The sequence below is a fragment of the Sorex fumeus genome, unplaced genomic scaffold, assembly GCF_029834395.1.
Source record: "Sorex fumeus unplaced genomic scaffold, SorFum_2.1 ptg000054l, whole genome shotgun sequence".
Classification (NCBI taxonomy): Eukaryota; Metazoa; Chordata; class Mammalia; order Eulipotyphla; family Soricidae; genus Sorex; species Sorex fumeus.
The window spans coordinates 4,975,657-4,998,145 of NW_026606111.1; the positions used below are offsets into that span (position 1 = coordinate 4,975,657).

Consider the following 22,489-nt stretch of genomic DNA (forward strand, 5'->3'; position numbering starts at 1 on the left):
TACCCTTGACAACTGCTTGGGAGCACCTGCTGCCCAATAAAGTAACATAAATAAAAGCAGAGGTTACATTCAATTCCTAATGTCACATTTATATACTCTGAGAAATGTATGAAAATGAAATCATGAAAAAGATAAAATAAATTTAAAACTATCTTGATCTTTCTTCTATGGTTAATTTTTATGTACCTTCTACAATTAACAAGCAAAGGAAAGGGAGCAAAGTAGGTATGAAAAGGAAAAGTATAAGATACAAAAAAGAAATTTTCTAGTGTTTGCAACTGTCCAAAAGGAAAAGAATAAAACTAGTGTCTTGAGGAGTAATAATACTTCAGTAATAATACTCTTGTCAACAATCTAGTAAGCAATGAAAAAGGTTAGGTGCATTCATCTGGGATCAAACTCAAGCACACACCTTTTTTTGACAGAAAACCTAAAATGTACCCCTGAAGGGATAGTGGTTTTCATGGGAAGAGTAAGAGAAAAGTGGTTAAAGTGGTTTAGTGTTAACATGCTTAATTAGCTTGGCTATCCAAAGTTGGTTACTGATTCTCTAAGAAGGATAAAGGAAAACTGATTTAATCATTCAGCTAAAATTACTAACTATTGGTTCTAGCCAATTATCTAATTGTCTTTTTTTTTAAATCCTTGTAAAACCTACTTATGGGGTTGGCAGATGGCTTAGTGGCAAAAGTGCCCTTCTTGCAAACATGAAACAGAATTCAGACACTGGTGCTTTCCACAAGAATGAGCAAGTTATATTCCTTACTTCTTCCCTGGTAAGAGTTTATAACACATACTGGAGACTGCCTTCATAGATATGAATGTCTACTACTTTAAAGTGCAACATTAGTCTTCAGAGACCATCCTATGACCATACTACTCCTTATGATAAAGAGATATGCTGCTTGGGACTCTCAATGGTGTGTATGTGAACACAATCAGGTGTGTATGTGAACCCTAATCATCACAGTAACAACAAAGCAGTGAGTGGGTAGGAGGAAGGGAAAAGAAAATTCTATCCATAAAGAAAGCCAGTGAATTAAGAAAAGGATTTGTGGTCAACACTTGCATGTGTGGAGCAGCACAGGGGATCTAACTTAGTCTTATGCAAACAATGTAGGTGACTACCCAGCCATCCCTGTGGTCTGAGCTTTAAGTGTTTGAAAAGATTATCAATCACTCTTCCAGATCTAAACTTAAATTGTCACTTACCTCTGGTTATTCTTCATTTCTGACTCCCTAATATAACTAGGGCAGGTTATAAATTTTTTATCACCAAGAGGCAAAGAACATTTGAATAAGATTTCTTCAGATACAGGTTTGCAATTAGCCCAAGTAGCAACAATGGAAACTTCAGAGTTTAAAAAAGAATTTCACAAATGTCTTTAAAGCCATATTATTATCTACAATTAGACATTTAGCACATCTGTTGTAGAACCTGTGGCATTAAGCAAAAGAGAATGCTGATGTGTCTGAGAACAGGTCAGAAATGAATCAAATAGCTTCAGTGAATACTACTGTCCACTTGCATGTGGAGGAGTGTCTTTCCAATATAAATAGTGCAGCTGACAACTGTTAATGTTAATTGCTCCTTGAGGTTACAAATGAAATTTTACAATAAAATTTATTAGCAGTGGTCCAGTCCCAGCTTGACTGCATTCCAATTCTGTGTATGTAATCTTTAAAGCCCCCAACCAAGGGATTGCCCATGTCATTCTTCAGGGTAAGAATTTACACACACTCTGTCCCCATTCCCCAAATCTCCTCCCTGACTAGGCTAATAAAGCCGACATTCAAGAGTTACCAATGAGAATATTCAGTCTGAAAAGCTGATAGTTAAATTTATCATCTTATCTTGAAACTCCTTCACATGATCACTAACTCATTCTTCCTTTATTTTCTATTATTCCTGATTCTGGGACCTTTCTATTGATGTACATTGGATTTCTAAACTAAACCTGTGGGGTAGGGCATTTGCCTTGCACGCAGCCAACCCAGTTTCAATTCCTGGCATCCCATATCCCAAGCACCGCCAGGAGTAATCCCTGTGCCCAGAGTCAGGAGTTAACTCCTGGGCATTGCTGGATGTGACCTGAATGAAAAGCCAAAGAAAGGGAAAGGAACCAAACTCACACCCTCCAAAAAAAAAAAAAAAAAAAAAAAAAGACTTCTACTTCTGAACCTGCACTCCAACTACAATTTCTTGATTCCAAATGAGCATATATTTCAATAGTCTCCTGAACTTTAAGGGCTAACAATGCAAATTCTCAATAAAAATATGACATGGCCTTCCCAATGCACAACACTATCAAAAAGTCTGTCCAGGTCTTCTTCCTTACCCCCAAGAAACTGTAAAATCAGGTTTGTCATTATCAAAAGGTCCTGTTGGTGACATCTGGGAAGTCAGCAGTGGTCGGGGCAGTACATGTAGAAGAAGCAGGCATTGCCTAAGATATACCTCCCCTAAAGCTCATACTGTACCAACCGCAGAAAAGTATCAGATAAAACAGGTACATTGTCAAAGCTTTTTGCAACTTTGCCCCTTCTCTTTCCTAAACAATTCAAGACTCTCTGGGGTTAGTTAAAGCTCAAATCACTTAGCTCAGGGTATGTAGTTGGAAGGGCATGACATCTTCCCGACAAGTTTGCCCCTGTTGCATTCTATCCGTTTGTTGCAATCTATTGGTGTTAATGGGCTCAGTGAGGCCAAAGCAGAACGCTGCTGGACCCCAGCGGACAGCACCAGCCAGCCACCGAGTGGGCGGTAGGGCCCATTTCAGTCTCTGCTCCTCACCTTACTAAACACACGGCAAAGATGTTTCTCCACCACCTTCTCTACATGCGCCCCATGTTCTTTGTGTACCACTCTATGGCCCATGCTGGCTGCTCCCTGAGCACGAGCGCCCCGAAAGACGAGCGCAGGAACGAGATGTACCATCGTTCCTCCTGTCCTCTGGCCTGCGCTGGTGGACGTCCTCGTGCCACTACCAGGAAAGGCTGTCCAGGCCGTGCCTGTGCTTTTCTGGGACGATCGGGGTCACCAAGAGGAAGGAAAAAGAGCTAACAGGGAAGGAAAGTTTCCCTGCAAAGGCGCAACGGGGACAGGTGGGCACTCATTTGGTGAATTCTGGATTCTATGGCGTAGCTTTCTGCTGTTGTGAGGGACGGCATCGGGTGTGTGTGGGGGGGGTCCCATATGGCGGTGCTCAGGGATCATCCTGGCGGCCTCAGGGACCATATGGGAGGCCTGCATGCAGTGCATGCAGATGTCCTACCCGCGGTATCATGTCTATGGCCTTAGGTCGTGATTGTTTCTGGTTTTAAACTCCCTTCCTCATCACAAAGCCGGTCGGATCTGACTGAATCCCGGCGCTCTTGCTGTCCTTGGCGATCCTGCTGGCTGCTGTGGCCTGGGCCGGTTTTAACAACTCGATGCCGTGAATAAAATCTGATTCCCCCTGGACTTCACCCAGGAGCGAACTTCTCCAGGTCAGGTTCTGACGACGGCCCCCGGCCGATCCACCAGGGTAGGACACATCGAGCTGTGTGACCGGGGTCAGCGCGTGCCTCTCGCCGTTCTTCTCTGAGAAACGCGCAGCCCTAGACAGGGTCTGCCTCAGCAACCCCGCCAGTGGAAGGCGGGGAAGCGGACGGCACACACCAGGGTTCCGTTGGAAGCCTCCACAAGCACAGCCAGAAGGCGACGCGAGGGGCAACAAGGCTTCCGGGTGGAGGGGGCGCGCCTCGAGCCAGTTCCCGGCTCCTTACCTGCCGGGCGATGGACCTGCGGAAGCCGCACGCCATGGCCGCTCCCGCGAAGCGCGCTCCCGCCGCGGAACCGGGAATGTCGCCCCGCCCTCCCGGCAGCCCCGCCCCCCCCGCGCCGGAAGCCCGCCCCGGAGAGGGCCGCGGGCCAATCACGGGGCCGAGCAGCCCGCCCGACCCCTTTGCCCTGCTCCCGCGAGGGTGCGCGGGAAATCGTGAGGGCGTGTGGAAGCTGGCGGGCCGCTGAGACTATGGCCACCTCCTCGGTGTCCAAGGTACGTGAGGGGGGCCGGCGCACAGCGGGGTTCCGCCGCGTGTCGTTCTTCCGGGAAGGAGGAACAAATTGCAGGCGTCGGTGTTAGGTCTCGAAGGGAGAGAGTGCGGGCGTCTTCAACCCCGGTCCCGTCCAGGCCACCTTTTGCGGGGCGGAGATGCAGATCTGTTTTCAGGGGGATTTTTTTTTTTTTTTTTTAGGTTTTGGTTTGTGGAGGTCGGATTCCCCGAGAATGTTGCCCAGCCTTTTCTTTTTTCCGCTTTTCTTTTCCCTCCCAATTTACTGTGCGCCAAGCACCCCTGTAACCACCGAGCAACAATCGTAAACAACAAAAACGGACACGATCCCTGTGCCTGACAAAAGAGAATAAGCAATGGATAGCTCCTGATGGTCACGTTGGTCCAAAGGGTTAGCAGGAAAGGAGTACCTGGCGGAGAGACGAACACGCCACTTTACCTAGGGCCGGCGTTAGGGAGAAAAAGGACTTTTTTTTTTTTTTTAGCTGTTACTTGGAAAAACAAACAAACAAAAAAAAGAGTGCTACTTCGGAGAGAGGAAGGGAGGTTGGTTGGGCAGAGGGAATAATATCTTTTCGCCCAGAAGATAGAAATAAAATGGCACATTAAAGGAGCTGGAAACGTAGTCTCTTTAGTCGAGACAGGAAGCGGTTCTTAAGAAAAATGAGAACGAATGAGTCGTGCAGGGGCTCGAGAGAGAGGGAGAACGGGAGAAGGTGCAGAGAAGGACCTAGCGCGGACGCTCTAGAAGTCTAGTGAAGATTGCCCGTGTAGTTGGTAAGCAGCAGGCCCCAGAGACACCAGAAATAGGCGACTACTGAAGTTTGAGTTGAAGTAGAGCAAAATTGAATGACATTTAGAATTCAGCGTCTTCGTCACTCTGACCACATGACCACATGCTGACCACCACCCTCCATACCAGCAAGTTGGTAGTATTTCACCAGTAATGAAAGTCCTGTTGGCTGATGTTATTATAAACCAACTGTTGATACTAATGAGAGCAATTCAGAAAGCCCTGGGGTTAGTTGGTAGCTCTGTAATAAATGTAGAATGTAGAAACAGCAAGACTTTGTGTTGCAGTTGTTTATCCAAAAAAAAAAAAGTACAATGAATTTGATTTTTTTAGTTTTGATTACAATGAAAAGAAGCATGTTTTCCAAAACTATATATTTGGGGAGAAATTCAAGCCATTGTACTTAAGGTTTCTATGTGATGCTTGGTGCAAATTTCAGAAGAGATATAACACAGCTAGTATTTTTTTTTAATTTGGGGGCTTTGTTTTGCCTAGTTACATGTTTCATAGGTTGTGAGTAGTCTGTGCTCTTGTCCTTTTGTTTCATATGCTTTAACTTTGTATTTATTTCAGAAATGCCTCCCCCCCCAAAACATTTCTGAGATCTTAACACATTGAAATGATTATGAAGTAGCCTTTATGAAAACATTTATATATCTTTAAGGGCTGTATCAGTAGTTCATAGAAGAACAACCACTTTTTAAAACCTAACCTAATTTCTACCTTCCCTACTCAGAATTTTCCTTTTTTCTTTTTCTTTCTTTATATTTTGTTTTCTTTTTTGGTTTAGGGGTATTTCTGACTGTGCTCAGGGATTAGTCTTGGCTCCAGCCACCCCTTTTTTTCCCTTTTAAAATAAAAAACATGGGGATGAGCCAGAGCAATAGTACAGTGGGTAAGGATGGTTTCCTCACATTTAGCTGACCCAGGTTTGATCACCCACACTCTGTATGGTCCCCTGAGCCCTCCCAGGAGTGATCTCTGAGTATAGAGTCATCCCAGGAGATGCTGGAAGTTGAATCCAGGACTTCAGACATGCAAACAAGTGCTCTACCATGGTGATTCTTGAGTGTAGAGCCAAGATGTGCTGAAAATTGAACCCAGGACTTCGAACATGAAAACAAGTGCTCTACCACTGAGCCATAACTATTTTTGAAATTTTAAATAGTTGGGGTTTTTTTTTGGGGGGGGAGGGCATGTGGTGGTGTGGTGTGTTACTATCAGTACTACTCAGGTGACCATGTGGTGCTGGGAATCAAATTTGGAGCTCTAACATGTAACATAGAGGTGTTGAACCCAGGTTGCTAGTATGCTTTCCGACCTTTAGAGCTATCTTTCTGACCCACATTTGGTATTTTTAATGTTCGTTTTTATCTGAAATAAAAAAAATTTAAAGAATGAAACTTTTTTGGGTTTAAATTTTATCAGCTTTATTTACTTTGCTACTTAAATCTGGTCCCAACGAACAAAATTAAAGATGAGTATGCAACTCAGATTCAGTACATGCATTGCGTGTGTGAGGCTTTGGGTTTGGACCTACCATTATGCATCCCCTGCTACCCCTACCACCATTCACATAGGAAATAGACAAAAGAAATGAATTCTTCCCTTGTGTCTTAGATTTTTTTTCTCAGATGTGATTTCTATGAACTTTTAAAAATCTGCATCTACTTGATTATTTTTCTCTTATTGACTATTCTGACATAAGGTAAAAGGTAAAAGGTAAAGGCCCTCCCGTTGATCGTCGATTTGCTCGAGCGGGCCCAGTAACGTCTCCATTGGAGACTTTGTTGTTACTGTGTCTGGCATATCGAATACTCTCCGTAGCTTGCCGGGCTCTCCGAGAGGGGCGGAGGAATCGAACTCGGGTCGGCCATGTTGGCCGCTTGTAAGGCGAACGCCCTACCCGCTGTGCTATCGCTCCAGCCGATAGCCGATAGCTGGAGCGATAGCACAGCGGGTAGGGCGTTCGCCTTACAAGCGGCCAACATGGCCGACCGGAGTTCGATTCCTCCGCCCCTCTCGGAGAGCCCGGCAAACTACCGAGAGTATTGGATATGCCAGACACAGTAACAACAAAGTCTCCAATGGAGACGTTACTGGGCCCGCTCGAGCAAATCGACGATCAACGGGAGGGCCTTTACCTTTACCTTATAGTAGCTTTATGCCCTGGTTGATGACAATTCTGACATAATGCTTTTTTTTTCCCTTTCTGTTTTTAGGGCTGCTTTGTGTTTAGGCCAAACTTCAAGAAGAGAAAGATATCTGTTCCCTTAGGTAAAATTTCTTAATATCAACTTTGTCCTTTTTCTTGCCCAAGTCTTAAGAACTAACCTAATCTTAGTTGAATTTACTTAGACAAAATAAATTTGTCTAAGCTTGACTTACTATGTTAATGTTGCAGGTATTGGCCAAAGAATGTTCTAATTCTTGTTTGGTGAAAGAAACAGTAACTCAGGGTTCTGATCTAATAGGAAATTCAAATATTTTGCAAATGACAAATCAGAAACTAAGTTTCCTGTAAAGATAATGTCACCATTCTTTAAAAGAGGTTATCTTTAAAATCTCAGTAATTTCACAGGGTCAAGTGTGGAAATTGCCTACAAAAGGCAAAAGGAAAAAGGCAGAAGGCAAGATAGAAATGTGTTTTAGATTTAGAGTGGTTACCTGAATATACAATTTTGTTAGGACATATATCTGTTAAGATGGGAATATTTTATTAAAACTTTAAAGAACTGAATTGGTTTTTTTAAAGACACTTTCTTCACTTATCTCCAAATATCTCCAAGAAATAAATATTATCTCCAAATATTATCAAGTTAATAAGTTCTTGATTTCTTCATACAGATCAGTCTTACTAAGGCCCTTGCCTTGCATTTGAATGACCTGGGTTCTATTCCCAGCACCGTATATGAATCCCTAAGCACAGAGCCAGGAGTAAACCGTGAGCACCAGTACGTGTGGTCAACACCCTCACCACCAAAGATATGAAATGTTCTGAGCCAGTCATGAGAAGAAAGTAATATGTACATAAACCGTTTTGAGCCTATTTCAGGAAGAGAGTGAATGGGCCAATTCTAGGAACTGAACTACCAAATTGAGCTATAGCAGGGTTTCTAAATGCAGCTGATATGTGAGCAGGGGCAGTACAACTGATTGTACTAGCAGGAACAGTTTTAGGCTGTCAGGCATTTTAGATTAGGGAATTCTTTTTGTGGGCTTTTGCTTGGCCACTTCACAGAACTTTGTCAGTAATAGTGATAATAAATTACAGAACTGGTATTTGTATCCAGGTTGCCTGATTCTGGAGTCCAGGGTCTAATTCTAATCATTATTTAATAATTTCTCTCATAATATGAGATAATTCGTTTTGCTATAAAGTTACTACATTGAGGGGGTTGGAGTGATAGCAGAGTGGGTAGGGCGTCTGCCTTGCACGTGACTGACCCAGGTTCGATTCCCAGCATCCCATATGGTCCCCTGAGCTACCGCCAGGAGTAATTCCCGAGTGCAGAGCCAGGTGTAACCCATGCATCGCCAAGTGTGACCCAAAAAGCCAAAAAGAAAAAAAAAGTTACTATATTGAATTTCACCTGTAATGTATTAAAATTTGTTTGACTGTTTTTAATATTAATAAAAATGTATACTTTGACACTCACATATATATTTAATTTTCGTTGTGTTCACTTAAGACCAGCAGAAGTTGTTAGGAGATTTTTAGAGGAATTGACCCTGATTATAAGACAGATGGAGCAGAAACGAGAAAAACATACCCAGATTTTATCACTTGCCTTCACTGACTTCAGTTTTTAGCCAGATTTTCCAAAGAAGTAGGAAGATACTCTGCCTTTTGTCTACCATCTGTGCCTTGACTTAACACTTACTGATAACACTCCCTCTTCTCAATGTACTGTGGATGATTGATTGCACATTTTAGAAAACAGCTGGGCAGGAACTAGTGGGCTAGGGTAGGAGTATTGGGGAGAGACTGGCAGCAAGTAGCGCAGGCACTGTAGGGGTTCACACTGAATTATATAGCACTGTGAGCTGCGAGCCAGAGGAGACCTGACAATAGTGAGACAACATTCTTTAGCTCCTCCATGTATTCCTGCTTCTGACCCATCTGTTCTATTAGTGACTGAGAAAAGTAACATGCTAGTTTTTTTTTATCCCACTTTCTAATAATTGTTTTTACTATACATTTGGTAGTTTTATTCAGTAGATAAAAATTTATGTGCTGATTTTCTTCTAATAACATTACTATGATTTTAGTCATTATCAAAGTAAAAATGATTGTTTATATTTAAATCAGCCTGTTTAGCTTTTTTGCCAGTAATATTATATCTCCTCACTTCCCTCTTCTCATTTATAATCTTACCTACCATTGTTTCATACATGTGAGGCTTTGGGTAAAGGCCCTCCCATTGTTTTGGGTAAAATGTAATATTTGTTTTAAAAATATTGAGTCAAATATGAGTTTACGGGGAATTGTTTAACACAAAAGAGAATTTCTGTTCCAAACTATGCATTAACATAAAAATCATGGTAGAGGGGCTAGGTAGGGCATTTGCCTTGCACACAGATGATCCAGTTCGATTCCCGGCATCCCATATGGTCCCCCAAAGACCACTGGGAGTGATTCCTGAGTGCATGAGCCAGGAGTTACCCCTGTGCATCGCCGGGTGTGACCCCCCCCCAAAAGCAAAAATAAATAAAACCATGGTAGAGAACTAGCAATATCTCAGCAAAGGAAGAAGTAAATGTATATATTTTCCCTGACCCCCACACTATCCCTTCTCTGTTGTCATGTTGCCCAGGAATTGATTGGTATTTGCACATGCCTGGTTGTGTCACTGGTGGCTTGGTAAAGTTGGTGGGAAGGTAGATAGCCTTGAGAAAATAGTGCTTCCACTTTTCAGCAGGACCACTTCGGCCACCCTGGGAAATTCTTATTTGGGTCAGGACTAGTTAAGTCTGCTATGAGTACTTACACAGCAATGTTGCTTATGTTCCACCAGTCCCAGGAGGCAGCCATCAAGCTGTTCCTGGAGTCTGCTTGTTCTGCACGGTATGGGAGATCATCCCCGCTGCCTGATTTCTCTGGCAGTTGTGAACTCAGGCTGAAGGGAGGAATTGTTCCTTGTAGGAAAGAAAAGTGAGTCCTAACCTTGTCACAGGTATTCTGGGTCTGTCACCTTTTCCTCACAGAAAAGAATTTAGGCAAAATAGTGAAGTAAGATAGTTTTTATTGAAATTTAGTTAGAAAGACATAGGATAGAGAAAGAGGAAATCTGTCTCCAAGAAGAATACAGGCTTCTCCAAAGTGGGAGGGAAAAAAAATAAAAAAGCAAGCCAACAAAGATAACATGTTCAAAGGAGAATGTACACTTGAAGAGCAAGCCCGAAGTAGATGTGTACTTTTAGTTATTTAATAGTGTGAAATTCTGTTGCAGTGACATACACAGCAAATAAAGAATAAGAACGAAGAAAGAAAATAGGAAACTATAAGCAATGTAAACTATTTGATTAAAGCAAGAAACACGTAGTGCTTAGGAATGTGAATTTTCTTGTATTAAATGAGTCATTTCTTAGGGAAACAAAGGAAGGGCAGATTGTATTACTTATAATCCCTAGTTACTAGAATAAAACAGCCCCATAAAAGGGGAGTAGATGAACAGAAAGTGACTCCGATCATGGAGTAGGAAGGTAGTGGGGAGAGTCTAGTGCATTTTGGTGGTAGGAGGTGAGATGTACCCAAACTGGAAATGTCAACACTAAGTAAATGTATAACCTAAACTATAACAAAAAATTTAAAGAGTATTTTTCTTCAAATCAGTCTACAAATTAATTTTATTCAGTTAAATATTAGTGGACTTGACAAAATTAATCTGAATGACATGCTTAGTGGTGGTTGGAGGAAGACCAGAATCTCATCAATATTAGAGTTTACTACAGAGCTGTCACTGTCACTGTCCTCCCATTGTTCATCGATTTGTTCAAGCGGCCCAGTAATGTCTCCATTGTGAGACTTGTTACTATATTTGGCATATCGAATACATCATGGGTAGCTAGCCAGGCTTTGCTGTGTAGGTGAGATACTCTCGGTAGCTTGCCTGGCTCTCTGAGAGGGCCAGAAAAATAGAATCTGGGGGAGCCGGGTCGGCTGTGTCCAAGGCAAACACCCTACCTGCTGTGCTATAGCTCTAGCCCACTATAGAGCTATAGTAGTGGAAACATTTAGGTACTGGTACAGGAATAAAGTTGGATTTAGAAGAATAAAAGAAACAGTTTAAAAATAGTTCAAGTATATATTAGTTTTTAAACAATAATATGGGCTGGAGTGATAGCACAGCAGGTAGAGTGTTTGTCTTGCACATGGCCGACCCAGGAGACCAAGTTTGATTCCTCCACCCCTCTCAGAGAGCCTGACAAGTTACCGAGAGTATCTTGCCCACATGGGAAAGCCTAGCAAACTACCCGTGACATATTCGACATGCCAAACACAGAGACAACAAGTCTCACAGTGGAGACGTTACTGGGCCCGCTCAAGGAAATTGATGAACAAATGGAGGACAGTGACAGGACAGTGAAATAATATCTTAAATCAGAAATGTATTCAATAAATGCCTTTTTTGAAAATTAAGATGTTAATCCAATTATGAATTGTGAAATTAGTTTAATAGGTCATCTTAGTAGTTTTAAAACAGCAGACTAGAGAGACCAGGTATGTAATTCTGTGAATGAGATACATGTCCCGAATGTGTGAAACCCTGGTTTACTCCCTTTTATTATTATTTTTTTGCGATGTGGGGTTGGTACCCAGCAGTGCTCAGAGTGGGTTTTCTCCTGGCTCTGCACTCTGGGATCACTCCTGGTGGGCTCAAGGGACCATATGGAGGCTGGGGATCAAATCCAGGTAAGCCGCGTGCAAGACAAATGTCTTACCTGCTGTACTGGCCCCCAGTGAAACAAAAATATAAACAGTGTTAGAAATAAGGCCATAGAATAAGAGCAAATAATGAAAATACGTTACTAGTTAACATATATACCTTAGGCAAAATGATCAAATAAAAACTTAGAAATTCAGGTGCTAGAGTGTTAGTACAGTGGAATGGGTGCTTGCCTTGCACACACCTGACCCAAGTTCAATCCTGAACACCCTGTATGACTTCCTAAGTTCCTCCAGGAGTGATTCCAGAGTGCAGAGCCAAGAGTAAGCCCTGAGTATTGGTGGATGGGGTTCCAGTACCCAATAAACTTAGGTATTAAAAAGTAAGTGTTGGAAATATAACCTAAAAATTAAAAGTACATAGTTAATACATATTCAAGAATACAACTAATATGAAAAAATTATATAGTTAACTAAAAGATTATTGAATGTTGCTTTTTCCAAGCTTATCTTTGTAAAAAATTCTGCCACTACTATGTGACTTTTTAAAAAAAAAAGTTATAAAAAAGGGCATAATTTATTTTTTTCTCTGCTTTTAGAGGACTATTTTAATAAAGGGAAAAATGAATCTGAGGACAGTAAACTTCGATTTGAAACTTACCAGTTGATGTGGCAGCAGATGAAATCTGAAATTGAGGTAAATATGAAAAATAATTTAACATTTCTCTAATACCATTAATCTCATATTTTTTGCTTTCCACTTTTCTTTCCAATAATTTTCAAGGTACTGTATAATATTCTTTAACTATAAACTGTATATATTTTTTTTTTTCAGAAGAACACTTTTTTTTATTGAATCACTGCCAGATACAGTTATAAGTTTTCATGTTTGAGTTATAATCACACAATGATCAAACACCCATCCCTCAACCAGTGCACATTCCCCACCATCAGTATCCCTGGTATACCCCCCCCTTCCCACTCCCCTCTGCCTCCAGAGCAAACGTGATTCCCCATAATCTCTCTCTAGTTTTGGGCATCACGGTGTGCAATACAGATACTGAGAGGTTATCATGTTTGGTCCTTTATCTACTTTCAGTACACATCTCCCACCCAGACCAATTCCTTCAAACATCATTTTCTTAGTGATCCCTTCTCTATTCCAGTTGCCTTCTCACCCCGCTCATAATGCAGGCTTCCAACTATGGAGCAGTCTTCCTAGCCCTTGTATCTACTGCGCTTGGGTGTCAATCTTGTTAAACTGTATATTCTTAAGAAGAAGGAAAAAAGAACCAAAAATACATTGTGTTCCCTGTATTAAGCATTCAAATACTGGAACAGTTGTTTATAATAATAGCTACTGAAATAAGAGACCCTTTGAATAACTTCACAGCTTTTAAAGGATAAACTCTTTAAATTATGCTTTCAGTTACTTAACAAATGAAGTGCTTTAGAAATCACTTCTTTTCCTCATGGATAGTTACCTTCCTTGAGATTCCAGCGAACTTTCTGTTTAAAATCTTTTATAAGATTTTGGGACTGTAGAGATACATAGTGGGTAATTTTTCTGTTATAGTAAAATTATAGCTCTAGAGATAGAATTTTGAATGGATTTGCTTTGTTCAACAAGTATTTGTATTTTTTTAAGTACCTTCAGGAGACTCACACACTCAACAGCTTATTGCTTCTTCCTACCACTTTTTATTACTTCACACTTAGTGGCATGTATTTCATGTGAAGGTGTTTGAATTTGTAGTTAAGGCCCTCTGTGTTTTTTACCTTTGATTCGAACTGACATTCCTCCCATGTCAGACCCTTCAGGTCAGTCATTAGCCTATGTGGCACCACTGACCAAATTTGAAAAGTTCTGTGAGGTGATTCAACCCTATACCAGGCTACAACCTCTGCCAGTACAACCTCTTTGATTTCCTCTAAGCAAGCCTCATAGTGCTGCCAGATTAATCCTTATTAACCTGAATTTAATTATATCTCAGATACCTTCAGTGGTTCTCACAGATTAAAATCTAAACCCGCTAGCATCATGAATTTTTATGGGGGTGGGGCATATTGAATACAACACGGGAAGTTTGCCAGACTCTGCCTTGTGGGCAGGATACTTTTGGTAGCCTGCCAGGTTCTCCAAAGAAAAAAATCAGATAATAAGGTGTCGTGTGGCCGCAAATGCGGCCGCACACTTCCAGGAGCTGGGTTTTATAGTCTCTGCGTCTTGGCCGTTGATGGAACCAACCTGGCGCTGGCAGCAGCTGGTGGATGTGACGCCTACCTACTGGAAGATGGAGGGTCTAGGTGGAGAAGGCCCAGTCCCAGTCCGAGTGTGCTTGGAGACCTCAGCCCCAGGACCCGCATGCTTGGGTTCCTCTGCCAGTTCTTTCATGCATGAGGTCCATCCGGACGTGTAGAGAGTGGTCCCAGCATGGCCGTGGCTGGCTCCGGAGGTCCTCAGTTGCTGGGGCTCTGCTTGGGGCAGGGGGTGGGGGGGAGAGAAACTCAACCCTCCCCCCTCCAAGGGGCCCCAGTGAGGACGGCCAGGCGCGGGGGCAGAAGACTCTGCCATATTCAGTATGCCAAATACCAGTAACAGTGATGGGTCTCATTCTCCTAATCCTGAAAAAGCATTGAAATGGCTCTTTTAAAATCTCAGAGCTAGGAAGAAGGAGACGTTACTGGTGCCTGCTCCAGGGAAATCGACGAACAGCAGGATGATCATGATAGTGATGGGGGTGGGGGTTGGTGTCTAGTCCAATGTTTCCCTTTGGGATGTTAGCCCTGTTGAGGGAGATGATAGTACTTCATATGTAATTGGGGGAACTTTCTGTTTATTCCCTTTAAAAAAGTTAGATGTGGGGCTGGAGAGATAGCACAGTGGGTAGGGCATTTGCCTTGCACACGGCCGACCCGGGTTCGATTCCCAGCATCCCATATGGTCCCCTAAGCACCGCCAGGAGTAACTCCTGAGTGCAGAGCCAGGAGTAACCCCTGTGCATCGCCAGGTGTGACACCCCCCCCAAAAAAAGTTAGATGTGTGGGTTGTAGAAACAATACCTGGTACACAGCTCACCTGGGTTGGATTTCAGTAGCACAGTATGCTCCCCAAGCACTACCAGTTGTAATTCCTGAACACAGAGCCAAGGGTAATCTTGAGCATAGCCATGTATAACCCCAAAACCTGGTGATAAAAAGGTTTCCAGGAAGTAGTGAATGCTCTTTCCCCTCACCTCTGCCCCCCAGCCCCCTAAATAGAACAGCTGGTCTAGCACCATGCTTATTTGTCTACATTTCCTCAAACTCTTATGTTTTTATGCTTAACTGTATGTGTTTAGTTGTTTGGTGCTTTCTATCTTCTTTGCCTCCTTCATTTTCCATTCCTTTTAATTTTTTTTTAACCTACTCTCATCTACATCTTATGTTCTTTTACTTTGACTCAAGTACATTTCTGACCTTAAACTTGGTGATCCTAATCTGTGCTTTTTATTATAGCACATTGTGTAATACATTATAATTGTTAGTGTTTTTTCTAATTTTCTTCACTTTGTTTTTAGTGATTATCTTTCATTTCGGAGGTAGTAAATGTTGAATGGATAAATGGAGTTCTGTGTTTTTTAACTTTGATTCTAACTGATATTCCTCCCATGTCAGACCCTTCAGGTCAGTCACTAGCCTATGTGGCACCACTGACCAAATTTGAAATAAACAAAGGAGGAGAGGAAGCACTAATTACTGGATATTTAAGGAAAAAATGTTTTTAATTTCATCATTATTTTTCATGTGGTCTTTAGGATAGAGGGTATGACAATACTATTTTCTGAACTTGGAAAGGAGCATCAGTTACTACTAACAATGATTCATAAACTTCCGTTTTCTTTGTAGCGACTACAAGAGCAACTAAATAAAAACCTGTTTGACAATCTAATTGAATTTCTGCACAAGTCTCATTCTAATTACAAGAAGAACTCAAAAGACTGGGGCTGTCAAATAAAAACCAGAGAAATTCCAACTGCAGCTATTGTTCTAGGTATGTCTGTTAGATATGGGGCTGTAGTTTGTTTTGTTTTTAGAATAGTTTGGAATAACCAGTTTTGATAAACTTTTTTTCTCTTATAAAATTAAACCAATTATAGTTGACTTTGCATACTTTCAAACTAACAAAAATTCCTTTTACTGATCAGACATCTATAAATTAAAAGAATCTGAGGAGCTGGAGAGACATAGTACAGTGGTAAAGCATGGCTGACCCCGGTTCAAGCTTTGGCATCCCATATGGTTTCCCAAGCATAGCCAGAAGTGATTTCTGAGTGCAGAGTGAGGTGTAACCCTTGAGTATCTCAGGGTGTAGCCCCAAAACAAAAATTAAAAAAAAAAAGAATTTGACCCTAAGCTTTGTGCATTCTTCACCTTTTTGTCAAAAAAATGGAAAAGGATGTTGTATTTATGCTAATGTATTTATGGTACCCTTTTTAATGATGAGAATATGAAATCTATAGGAAAGAAACTATCAATTTATAGTTCTGCTGGGTATGGTCCAAAAAACAACAAAAAAAAGAATTTCATCTAGCGTTTAAAAAGGGAGATGTATTTGTGCTGCTCTTTCTTTTATGTGAGATTTATTTAGTAAGAAAGAAACTGCCATCCTACAGCTCTGTGGGTGTAGCCTTAAAACCTAAAAAATAAACAAAGCAAAAAAACTACCAGTATGTTGACAAATTAAATTTTTATACTTACAAAAAAAAAAAAAAAAGCAGATCTTCCTAAGAATTGCTCTGTGATCTTAATTATTTTTTCATTTGCCTAGTTTATCAATCTTGGTTTTTTAAAAACTATTTTTAACTATTAGTGGAAGAGTTGGATGAATTATGTATAAATTGCTTTCCAGTTGTCAACTTCTTATATAGTTGAATATAATAACCCTTTTTGAGAGTGGATGATGGGGGCCGCACCCAGCAGTGCTCAGATCTACTCCTGCCTCAGTGCTTTGGGGACCATATGTGCTGGAGTTGAACAAGGGTTACCTGTGTGCAGAGTGTGCACTCCAGCCCATTGAGAGATTCCTCTGACCCTTAGTATCCTAATTTTTTTAAATCTGAATTAAAGGATAACAAAAATTTCTTCAGAATTTTAACATTTTCTTCATTTCTTTTGAAAAGAAAACAATTTATTTGAATTTCAGATATATTCTTTTACTTCCAAGCTGTTATTTAAGGCTTGTTTTACAGGTAGGCTATGAGGTAGCAAAGCCCGGCAAGCTACTCAGAGTATCCCACCCGCACAGCAAAGCCTGACAAGCTCCCTGTGACGTGTTTGATATGTCAGAAATAGTAACAGCAAGTCTCACAATTTGTTGTGAGATGTTACTGGTGCCCACTCGAGCAAATCGATGAACAACGGGAGGACAGTGCTATTTAATACTGTAATAATCCTGCTATTCAATTCTGTTACTTAGGGCATCATTTCTCAAACTTTAATATGCCTACAAGTGATCTCTAGGGGTTCTTAATATCAGCTTATTTAATATATCTTGGCTGGAGCCTAAAACTGCATTTCTTATAGGCTTCTAGGAAATGCCAACACTGCTGATTCCAGGATCACTCTTAAGTTGTAAGACTCTTGCGAATGGGTTTTATAATGCTCTGGATGAGCTTTACAATACCCCCTGCCCTTACTCAGTTTTTTGGCAGGGATGAAAGAGTCCACACTTAGCATGTTCTGGCTCTGAGCTTGAGGTCACTCCTGACAGTGCTCAGGGGACCATTGTGCTATGGGTCAAAAGTGGTCCTTTGCATGCAAAGCCTGAGGACAGCCTGATTAACACTCTCCAGCCCTCCCCTTAATTTTTAAACCTCTTCTCTTTATGGATCAGAAACAGGCCTAGGGATGACTTTCTTGTATTTTTTCCTATTACTGCCAGATTCTAGCTATTAGAGATGAAACAGGGCAAATATCATCAAAAGGGATAATGACCTGATATTTTATTGTGAGAGCACTATTTAAATCCCTTCTCTTCTTGCTACCCAAATTTCAAAAAGAAGCTAATAGAAATTATGTTTTTAAGAAGTCAGTGATCTAGATCATTTTCTAATGGAAACTATTGTTGAAGCTATTGTTTCAGCAACAAATTGATCATTTTAAGGAATATAGTGTTAACTAGCTTATATAATAATGAAAGATGTGTTTTATCAGAGTACCAAATTTGTTCACAGGTGCTTTGTATCATAATCATAAACCATAAAGCCTGCTAGAATATATATAGTGGCGACACTATAAGAAACATCTCTGTGACCTGAGGATGTGGCTCAGTAGAATACTTACCTTATATTTATGAAGCCTTGTTTGATCCCATGGACTGCCATACAGTGCAGAATGAATACCCATACTGCTCTTAAGGTCCCTGAAACCACAAGTATGTGATTCCTGTTGTACTGCAACCAAGTACGTGAACAGTGCGTCAAGTGTGTGTAAGCACCACAAGTAATACCTCAGGCATCACAGCAGTGAAGGGTAGAGGGGAAATCACTGCAGCTACACAGTTACACACTTTTTGGTCTCCAAGATACTTGTTCATTTATATGTGTGTGGGTTTTGTTCATTTATTTTTGTTTTGGAGCCACACCCAGCAATGCTCAGGGCTGACTCCTGGCTGTGTTAAGGAATCACTTCTGGCAGTGCTGGGGGTAGGGGGGCATGTGGCAAGCTCCCTAGCCAATGTAATCTCTCTCCAGCCCTGGCATTTGTTATTTAAAAATAACCTGCTAACATTTTATATTTCTGTTCGGGGGTGGGGGGATATGTAATTGTATTGATAGCATGTATGATTCTGAACCTTCCCTTTTCCTTTCAAGATTATTTTAAAGAAAAGGAAAAGGTTCCGAATCATCCATACCATCAATATATTTATATTTCATTTATTTTATTTTATTTTGTTTTTGTTTCTGTTTTTTTGGGTTCACCTGGTGATTCTCAGGGGTCACTCCTGGCTCTGCACTCTGGAATTACCTCTGGCAGTGCTTAGGGGACCATATGGAATGCCAAGGCTTGAACACGGGTTGGCCGCATGCAAGGCAAATGCCCTACCCACTGTATTATCACTCCAACCCCGTAATGCACATTTTAAAGTAGCAAAGCTCAAGTTGCTCACTGCTGATACATGCCTAAACACTTTCTAGATAATGGAATTAGGAACTATATAAATTAATAGAAATTTTTCCAAAGTGAGGGAGATTTTCTCTAAACTGATAAGTGCTTGCAGAGCATTTACTTGTTGATAGGTGTCATAAGAACTAGGGGTTTGTTAAATAATTTTAGACTCTTTCTGTAGAAATCAGCTTCGTGTACACTGAATTTCTCTGTTGTATCTGTACTGAGATCATTATTAGGTTTAAAGATTGAATTCTCTTCAGTTAAATTTAGGTAACAGCAAGGCAGAAATTCATAATACCTATTTTGGAATAATTGTTTTTAAAGAATTCTTTATGAATAATAAGATAATCAGATTATTCCTAAGATGTTTTCCAGAGTTATCTACACATCTCTAGTAATTTTTTGTTTTGTTTGGTTTTGCGGCAACAGCTAGTAGTGCTTGGGACTTACTTCGGGCTCTGCTTAGGCATCACTTCTAGTGGGCACAAGGGACCATGATCCTGCTCCTGGTCCTGGTCCTCCCGTTGTTCATTGATTTGCTCGAGCGGGCCCAGTAACGTCTCCATCATGAGACTTGTTACTGTGTTTGGCATATCGAATACTGCACAAGTATCTTGCCAGGCTCTCCGTGCGGGCGAGATACTCTCGGTAGCTTGCCGGGCTCTCTCAGAGGGGCGGAGGAATCAAACTCGTGTCGGCCATGTTGGCCGCTTGTAAGGCAAATGCCCTACCGCTGTGCAATCGCTCCAGCAAGGGACCATATGCAGATCAAATCCAGGCCAGCCATGTGCAAGGCAAGTGCCTTACCTGCAACACTCTCTCTGGCTCCTCTAGTAGTTTTTTATTAGATAAATTGTGTCAAATACCTATCATGAAAATGGAATATAGATTGTGCTTCTAGGTTAATGAGGAACTCTTCATTTATGCAGCATTATGTCTTGACTTCTGTTATTAATCATACTTTTTTCTCTTACTGAAGTATTTTTAATTTTTTATGTTTATTTAGTCACCATTAAATTACAAAGTTATTCACAGTTGGGATTCAGGCATACGATGTTTCAACACCAGTATCTTCTTCTGAGTTCTCTTGCTTCTACCAGTCCCCCTATCATACCCATTTATTTCTCAGTGACCTGTCTGCTTCTACAAGAGGTGCTTTTTTTTTTCACAGTTGCAAAATTGTCAATGATTGGATTTTTGTCATGCAGTGTTCCAGCACCTATTCCCTCGCCATTGTACATTTCCTACCACCAATGTCCCTAGTTGCCCTCCCACCCTTCCCTCTCCCCTATGATCCCAGCTGGTGGTTGGCAATACTGTTACTGAAAGGTTATTATGTGTATCACTTTACCTTCTTTCAGCACTCTGTTCTTGTCCAGAGTGATCATTTCCAACTATCATTGTCACAGTTTTCCCTTCTCTGTCCTAACTGCACTCCCCCACAATTTGCGGCAAGCTTTCTGCTATGGACTAGTTCCTTGTACCTTGCTTCTACTGGGTATTGTTATTCTCATTCTTTTTTTTTCCCCAAATATTCCGCAAATGAGTACCATCATTCTATGTCTGCTTTTCTCCCTCAAACTAATTTCACTTAGCATTATATTCTCTATGTCCATTCATTTCATGGGCAAGCAAATGTCATAACTTCATTTTTTCTTAATGGCTGCGTAGTATTGCGTTGTGTAGATATTATTACCTGGGTTCAATTCCTCTGCTCCTCCCGAAGAGCATGGCAAGCTACCGAGAGTATTCCGCTTGCACAGCAGACCCTGGCAAGCTACCCATGATGTATTCAATATGCCAAACACAGTAACAAGTCTCACAGTGGAGACATTAGTGGGCCCGCTTGAGCAAATCAATGAACAATGGGAGGATAGTGACAGTGACAGTGAATAATTCACTTAACATTAATCACTTTTTGTTGGTGTTAAATTTTAAGAGAAATGACAGTGGGGCCAAAGCAATACAATACAAAGGGTGTGATGTTTGCCTTGCACATTAGCAACCCAGATTCTATCCCTAGCACACCATGGTCCCCTGAACCTCACCATGAGTAATTGCTAAGCTCAGAGCAAGAAGTAACCCCAAGCGTCACCAGGCATTGCTCAGAAACAAACAAACAAATGATGGTATAATACTGATGTTTTACTCTTTAGGTGTGAATGTAACAGATCATGATTTAACATTCAGAAGTCTGACAGAAGCCCTTCAGCATAATGTGACACCATATGTAGTCTCATTGCAAGCTAAAGATTGTCCAGGTAAAGTATAAAGGCCATCATAACTTTGTTGAGACATTTAAAATTTCTCCTACCCCAGCTTCCTTCCCCCTCCTTTCCACCTAATTTCTTTAACTTGTGAGGTGACCATGGCACTTTAAAGCGCTGCAAGGTTCTTCAGTAAGTGGTCTTGATTTTTGTGTCCTGCGACCTTTCTTTCAACCTGTCATTTTCACTTCCAGGAATAGTCCAGGCATCTTATATGGGATGTTTCTTTATTCAATGGAATTTTAGTATCGAGGAAGGCTTATGGAAACTAAGCCTTATAGGAAACTGTGGGGAGCTCTTATTTAATTCAAAAGGAGAATAGAATACATAGGTCATATATTTATAGTCTCAAATTATCTTATTGTCCCATTTTGAAAGGCCACCATGGTAAAAATAGTCCTTTGGTAGAACTTCTTACTGTCAGACTCTGAAGCCATTCTATCACAAAGGATGTGGGCACTGACAGACAAATGTGTTTAGATTTAGTTGATACAAAAGCATGTGGACCCACATTATCATTCATTCATGAACTGATTGTAACTAAAAGATTTAGCGTATCTTTAAAACTAACTTATCAGGAAAACCAGTAACTTAAGTAGCCCTTCTAATCTTTTATTAGTGGCCCTAAATTTTTTTATTGTCTGGTATAATTGAAATGCATATTATTTTTAATATAACTTACATATTTTATGTTTATACACTTGTGTAATTTAAATACACTTTAATTGTAGACAGTATTTGGACTGGAGAGATAGATAGTACAGGATTGCACAGTGGGTAAGGCATTTGTCTTACATGTAGTAAACCCTCATTTGATCCTTGACACTGCTTATGGTCCTCCAACCACTGCCAGGAGTAATCTCTGAGCCACAGAGCCAGGAGTTAGCCTAAGCACAGCACCCAAATATGACCCCAAAACAAAACAAAAAATTATATGTAATGCACATAAACTTTGGCCTTCATTGGTTGAAATTAATGAAATTTAAATATTAAGGAGAGTATACTAATGAACATTAATTGTTAATATGTTTAATACTTTGTTGTATCAATGTTAAGTGTAGAATGACACATTGAATCCAAAAAATGTGCCATACTGATGAATAAATTACAGAGATTTTAGATTTGTTTTAAGGACAGATTAGCTCTCTTATCTTTTATTTTCAACAGATGTAAAACATATTTTGCAAAAGATGGTTTCCCAGTTAATGAACTGGTGTGCAGATAAAGAATCCAGAGAAGGGGGAAGTATTCAGGTCACCCAGAAAAAGTCACATTGTTCAATGGATTTTCTTACCAGTTGGTACATGAATGTCACACAGGTAATTATAAAAT

The 22,489-nt window shown here is 40.8% G+C and overlaps 2 protein-coding genes across 9 annotated transcripts in view; one reads left to right on the plus strand and one right to left on the minus strand.

The window, feature by feature from the left end:
* RARS2 (arginyl-tRNA synthetase 2, mitochondrial) overlaps positions 1 to 3,837 on the minus strand; it is a 60,193-nt gene extending 56,356 nt beyond the window's left edge. For 2 of the 3 annotated variants that reach the window (XM_056125164.1, XM_056125163.1), the window contains exon 1: positions 3,769 to 3,837. In XM_056125164.1, coding sequence (XP_055981139.1) covers positions 3,769 to 3,804 — 36 coding nt within the window. In that variant the 5' untranslated portion in view covers positions 3,805 to 3,837. The remainder of the gene's footprint in view (positions 1 to 3,768) is intronic. The other variant, XM_056125165.1, reaches the window with a different exon arrangement.
* A 98-nt stretch (positions 3,838 to 3,935) lies between these two features.
* The window catches only part of ORC3 (origin recognition complex subunit 3), a 59,852-nt gene continuing 41,298 nt past the window's right edge, over positions 3,936 to 22,489 (plus strand). For 5 of the 6 annotated variants that reach the window (XM_056125085.1, XM_056125083.1, XM_056125089.1 and 2 more), the window contains exons 1-6: positions 3,936 to 4,040; positions 7,072 to 7,126; positions 12,338 to 12,435; positions 15,627 to 15,771; positions 21,047 to 21,151; positions 22,325 to 22,476. In XM_056125085.1, coding sequence (XP_055981060.1) covers positions 4,017 to 4,040; positions 7,072 to 7,126; positions 12,338 to 12,435; positions 15,627 to 15,771; positions 21,047 to 21,151; positions 22,325 to 22,476 — 579 coding nt within the window. In that variant the 5' untranslated portion in view covers positions 3,936 to 4,016. The remainder of the gene's footprint in view (positions 4,041 to 7,071; positions 7,127 to 12,337; positions 12,436 to 15,626; positions 15,772 to 21,046; positions 21,152 to 22,324; positions 22,477 to 22,489) is intronic. The other variant, XM_056125088.1, reaches the window with a different exon arrangement.